Source organism: Cynara cardunculus (assembly GCF_001531365.2).
Source record: "Cynara cardunculus var. scolymus isolate 2C chromosome LG 3, CcrdV1, whole genome shotgun sequence".
In the NCBI taxonomy this organism is placed as follows: Eukaryota; Viridiplantae; Streptophyta; class Magnoliopsida; order Asterales; family Asteraceae; genus Cynara; species Cynara cardunculus.
In genome coordinates, this window is record NC_037530.1 from 30,939,625 (window position 1) to 30,945,396 (window position 5,772).

Consider the following 5,772-nt stretch of genomic DNA (forward strand, 5'->3'; position numbering starts at 1 on the left):
GTATTTTGAATTTTTGGACCTTGTGTTTGGTCATAGTAGATTTTTTGTACTAGTGGACCCGAATGTATATGAATATGTATTTCTTTGGTATGAAATATGTATTACATGCAATGTGTGGGTTGAGACGTTACATAAGTTCCTTACGTACATTAGACCATTGGACAATCACTATCTTGATTTGCATATACTTTTAAATTTCTTCTCTTATTTAACTCATTCGTATATATATTAAATAAATATCAATTATATATATGTACACGTTTAGGTTCCGAATGAAAATAAGAGTTAAGGTAAGAAGCGTAAAAATGATCTTCACCTTTGGATACACATTAGGATGAGATGCACCGGAACAATCCTCGTACCAAGCACAATTCATGGGTAGGTTTAAGATTAGAGATGATAAAAGTCCAAATCTTTTCTTACCTTCCTCACCTTTAACTCTCATTCTCACACTATTCTTCGCCTATATACATTTATGAAGAAATTTCAAATAGCAAATATCGGGTCGAATTGTTAAAATGTTTTCAACCCAATCAACCAAACTCGGTTCATTCCTAATCACAACGAAACATTTTCCGTCTTTTTGAGTCATTCCGGTTTTAGAAACATATGTTACGTACCAACGAGTTATTTTAAATCTTCTAGAATACATCATGCCAAAGAATCGCGATCTAAGACGCAAGAATCATGGGAACAAACCCAACACGTACGAATTGAAATTTCATCCTCCACCGCCACCACCACCACTTGAAATACGAAACCATCGTTTTCAAAATTCAAATCCCTTCCAAAATGAAACATCCCAACCACCCGCCTTTCACTGCAAAGTTGTTCATGCACACACTACAGATGACTTTGCTCATCATAATTCTCATCTCCTTCCACACAATCACAGAATCAGCAACAAAATCAGAATCGGTGCCGCCAGAAACGGTGATCCACTCGCCGGTCTCTCTTATCCCCCACCCACATACATCCAACAACATAGAACATGAAGATTATGGTGGCTCGGAGAGCGTACCTGACCCAGGACGAGGAAACGTTGACGGTGGCGGTAGAATACCTCATTCAGGGTTAGACGAAGAAACGGCTGTTGACGATATCGACCTAGAAGCTTGATCATGGAGTAATATCGCATTTACCGATATTTAATCACCCAATAATGAATCCATCATATTTATATATGAACCAAAAGGATGTATATCTATCAATGCATTGTCTACAAATACAAATTTAGATGTTTATAACTCATACCATCTTCATATTTTTACAATTACAACTACCCAAATGGTCATATACCAAACTGGATCAAACCAAAGATTCAAGAAAAAAATTTCAGAAAAATGGGAGGTAAGCGAACAACGAAGCATAGAAATAAAATTTCTTTAAGCATTTCGAAAACTAGTTGATGGTGACATCTTACATAAGATGAATTGAAGATGGGCCAGTGAAAGCAGCAACTTTCTGAGCATGCTGAGCTTCACTCTTGTATAACTCTTTCAAATCTTTTTTTGCACGTCGTGCCTCTCGTTTTTCCTCCTTCACCGCAGCCTGCATCGATGAATGATCAACACAATTAATCATATGCAGTACACCAAGAGCATAAGGGAAGGCAGAACAGAAAAAAAAATCCCAAAATCTGAGAACTTGAAATGCACCAAAGATGCAAGAACAATAGATTATCGGAATTAATTCGTTCTTCTTTGCAAATAGGGCGTATAAACCAATCCAAACAAGCCTTTTATATCCCACACAGAAGTGGGGTCTGGGGTTAAGATGTACGCGGCCTTAACCTCTACCCTAAGGAGAAGAGCAGTTGTTTCATATATAGGGGGCAAATCAAATAAAAATCATCTTAAAGTTGGAAACCAGTTTGTATGTTTTGTTTCATAGATGAAACAACAAACACAAGTGAACATTCAGTGTTGATAAAATGTTGTTTCTTTGATAAAACGTCAAGGAATTTTTGCATGTGAAAAAAACACAAAAATACGTTTAAACAAGCAACACATACTCGTTGTCACATGCAAACAACAAATCATGTGAAACAATATGAATCATAACTTAAAAGAAAAACTCATTGAATGGTTGTGATTGATTTCAAGGGTTTGGTTTTCACATGTGCTGTTTCACCTACAAAACAAGACATGAAGTTGGTTTTTATGGTTTCAGACTTTTAGCGGGTTTCTATTTCATTTGTAGTTAGTGAAAAGTCTGTGAAAGAGAGAAATACAGATATGTTATTTGAAAAGCTAGATATAAGTAAGCATTAACAATACAAATATAATGAGAGATATGCTAAAGGAAGTATGATTTATTAATATCTACGAATTCAAAAAAGATTAGATTCGTGAATTTTCAAAAACCAAACAAAGATTTCCCATGAAAAGGATTATGTTATCTGAAATACCATGCGGACAAGGGATAAAGATGATAGGAACATATAGAGTACATACCTTCCGCTCTTTCTTTTCTTCCTTTGTTTCTTGACCAAGTTTCTTCCTCTGTGGCTGCACAATCTTCGGTTTACTCCTATCTTTCGCAGCTTCTGTAGCAGCAGTCCTACTGTGAGGCAAAAAGTCCACTGGGAGCTTTTCTTTTCCTTTTAGAGAAATTACATGAGTGGGAGCCGTAAACGCCTTGGTGACCGTTTCAGTCAACTTCTTTTTTCTCCGTCCCCCTGGGGCTTCAATCTTTGCAGGATGGTTATCAAGATTTGAGTATGTAGTTATGATAGTCTCACAATCCCATGTTTCTGATTCATCGCTGCTTTCCTCTAGAATCACCTCTTCCTTATCATTTTCATTTTCATACTGTTCTTTAGCATATTGGATGCACCGAGGTATCAGATCAGATGCAGTTTCAAGAGAGATGGGCTCTTCTGCTAACTTTTTGTCATGCAACAAAACTTTATATTTTCCATCCATTTCCAAGCTATCAATTGCACGGTCCAAAGAGTCATGATTGAGCTTCACTGCAAGAGAGTCATGACACTCATAATCTTCGGATAAGGCTCTATCATATTCATCTTCGCTATCTGTACCATATTCCTGAAGTTCAAGCTGTAAAAACTAAAAGTTAGTTGAAGATCAAAACATCGACTACTAATAGTTTTTTTAATTCCATCATGATAGATACTAAATCCAATTACACCCGGAACACAAAAATCGGTTAACGACCTTCTGACAATTCTCTTTTATCTCCATAACCTTCCGACATGTTTCAGAATGCCACTTCCATAAACAAGAATGCCACTAAACTTGTCAGAGGGTTATATTTTTAATAAAATTCTCATTTAAGGTCATCGTGCAAAATAACCGAATGAAATGATGTCAATAAAACTTAAAACAGATGATATAAATTGAAGGGCATGGTCGGAATAATCTAGTAAGATAAGATTGCCTCATCCATTGGCATCATAATTTCATACAAGATGAAAAAAACATATATATGAATATGGGTTTATATAATACAGGAAATAAGAAATTACTGCAGGAAATCCTTACCAGATCAAACTGTTCATCCAAAGGTCGACTTTCTCTAGGCTTTCCAACAACCAAAGTTTCAGAACCAACAAGAACATTATCATGTGAGTGATAAGTATCATATTCTTCTTCCTTGCTGTTCACATTGGATTCTTCTGCCAAACATAACTTCTTATCAAGTGCTACGTCTTCTGATTCATCTGCAAGATTCGCATTGAAAACAAAATCCTCTTCCAAGTCTTCAACATCTGAACCAAACCGTGATGAACCACTATCGTCCAGCAGTGCAGCCACTTCAGGATCAATTGCTTTCTGAATCCTCACAGGAACAGTTTTAACAGCAACGCCATAAATTGACTTCTGGTAGGAATCATCATCGTTTGCCTTAGAGACGTCAATTCTAGATGCATCATATGCCTGGAAAACAAAAACAAAAAGATAAGGTAATTTTACACTATGTGCAACTCTATACACCAAACCATAACAAAAGGATACACGTAATCAAGTAAATAAAGGCCACCCAACACAATAAACAAAAGAATGGTCAAATGCTTAATCAAAAACCCATCTGCATTACATACAAACACATAATCACCGATACCAGAAAAGTTCCAACTACATCCAGCATTAAAGGGTGTTCAAATACATTAATTGCTGACAGAAAAATGAGAATTATATAGCCGGTTAGGATAACAGTATAAGTAATTGGGATGCTATCAGCTACAACGAACAAGGTAGAAGATGAAACAAACCTTTACATCACGAGGTAGCTGGTCAAGCCTGACCTTAGGGTTCTGGTAAAACGATGAACCACCTCCGCCATTCCTAATTTCCCTGAGATGAAATAAGTAATTGTACCCATCATCAGGAAAACCTAATTCCAATATCTCCCTCCTCACATGATCAGGCAATGAAGATCCTCCTCCCAGTCGTCCCCCCGTCGTCTGTTTCTCAAAACTCTCACCCTGGCCACCCATTTCTTCACCGCTGTTATCTTCAGGAGCGTCATCAAATATTCCATTAGGGTCTTCCTCCTCATTCAGTTCACCGTCGTGTTCGTCGAAAAAGGCTTTCTCCGAGTTACCATCAACTCTGACGAACACTCTGTCACCAGAGGGTCCTTCGGAGTAATTGGGATCGGAGGAATCACGAGAGATTAATTGGAAAGTTGCTGCTTTTTTCTTGTCGATGAACTTCTTCTTCCTACCCATTGTTGAACGTGAATTTGATGGAATTTGAAGAAGAAGAATGAAACTGTTTTCAACTGGATATTAATTGGGGAATGAATAATCTAGGGTTTTAGGGCACCAAATTGGGCCTCTCCGACTCCAACCTTAAACCCTTTTCCAAATCAAATATTTTTAGTGGATTCAGGCCCAGGCCCAGGCCCAAGATCATCCACCACATTTACCTACCTTTAATAAATTATCATTTTAAAAATATAATACTGATTAGGGGCAGGTGAAATGTGAAGGGAATGAATGTCTGAGCGGGTGAAAGAGTAAGGGGTCGTTTACCAAACGTTTATCTAGGTAAGCGTTTATCAAGTAATATTATCTCACCGCATGAATATGGTAAAAACCAAGAATCTTACCCGGTAAGAGCGAGACAAAGACCAAAAGTCTTACCCGGTAAGTGAGCGCGACGACTCTTACCACGGTAAATGCTTACCGGGTAAATTGTTGCATATAATGTCGTTTTGGTGGACTAAAATCTTACCCGACAAGTAAATAATAATATTAATTTTTACCGATAAACACTTAACGGATAAGTGTTTAGTAAACGACCCCTAAATCAGTGTATAATACTGATTAGGGGCAGGTGAAATGCTTCATTTGTTTTGGGGGTGCATTTTTTTCTCCTTTGGAGCTGTCCACAGATTGCTTTGGTTTTAATGGCAAGCATTCTTTGCTTACAAATAAAAAAAATGCATATTTTATTTATTTTTTATAAAATTATTGTGCATATGATTTGTGGTCCCCCATGAGAAACAAAAGTATTATATTATACAACTTATTTTATTAAGACTAGTTGTCTATCCGTGTAATGCGATGGGAGCCATGAATTTTAACGATTTTGAAGTTCCACTGGTCTTACATATTAACACAATTTGAATAAATAAGAGTTATGGTTCCAATTACAGACTATCGATGAAAAAATTGTATGACAGTTTAAAATCCAATATACTTAAAATCCAACATATTTAAACGACTCCACAAATGTATTCGATTTACACCAAGAGCAAAGAACCAATAAAAAAACTACAAATTTGACAGAACATAAGCCA

The 5,772-nt window shown here is 36.7% G+C and overlaps 1 protein-coding gene across 1 annotated transcript; it reads right to left on the bottom strand.

Moving 5' to 3' along the window:
• Positions 1-1,176: 1,176 nt before the first annotated feature.
• On the bottom strand, positions 1,177-4,731 carry LOC112510381 (protein LTV1 homolog). Its single transcript, XM_025115778.1, has 4 exons — positions 4,238-4,731; positions 3,507-3,902; positions 2,457-3,062; positions 1,177-1,551 (listed from the first exon to the last, which is right to left on the bottom strand). The coding sequence occupies exons 1-4, from the start codon at positions 4,694-4,696 to the stop codon at positions 1,420-1,422; spliced, it is 1,593 nt and encodes a 530-aa protein (XP_024971546.1). The 5' UTR covers positions 4,697-4,731; the 3' UTR covers positions 1,177-1,419.
• Positions 4,732-5,772: the final 1,041 nt, after the last annotated feature.

Bases quoted from the DNA above. Each gene is read 5' to 3' on its own strand.
- LOC112510381 (XM_025115778.1), bottom strand. From the start codon at position 4,696: ATGGGTAGGAAGAAGAAGTTCATCGACAAGAAAAAAGCAGCAACTTTC. The intron at 3,063-3,506 runs GTAAGGATTTCC...TAGTTTTTACAG, and splicing joins TGGATGAACAGTTTGATCTG to CTTGAACTTCAGGAATATGG. The intron at 1,552-2,456 runs GTATGTACTCTA...TCATCGATGCAG, and splicing joins AAGAAAAGAAAGAGCGGAAG to GCTGCGGTGAAGGAGGAAAA.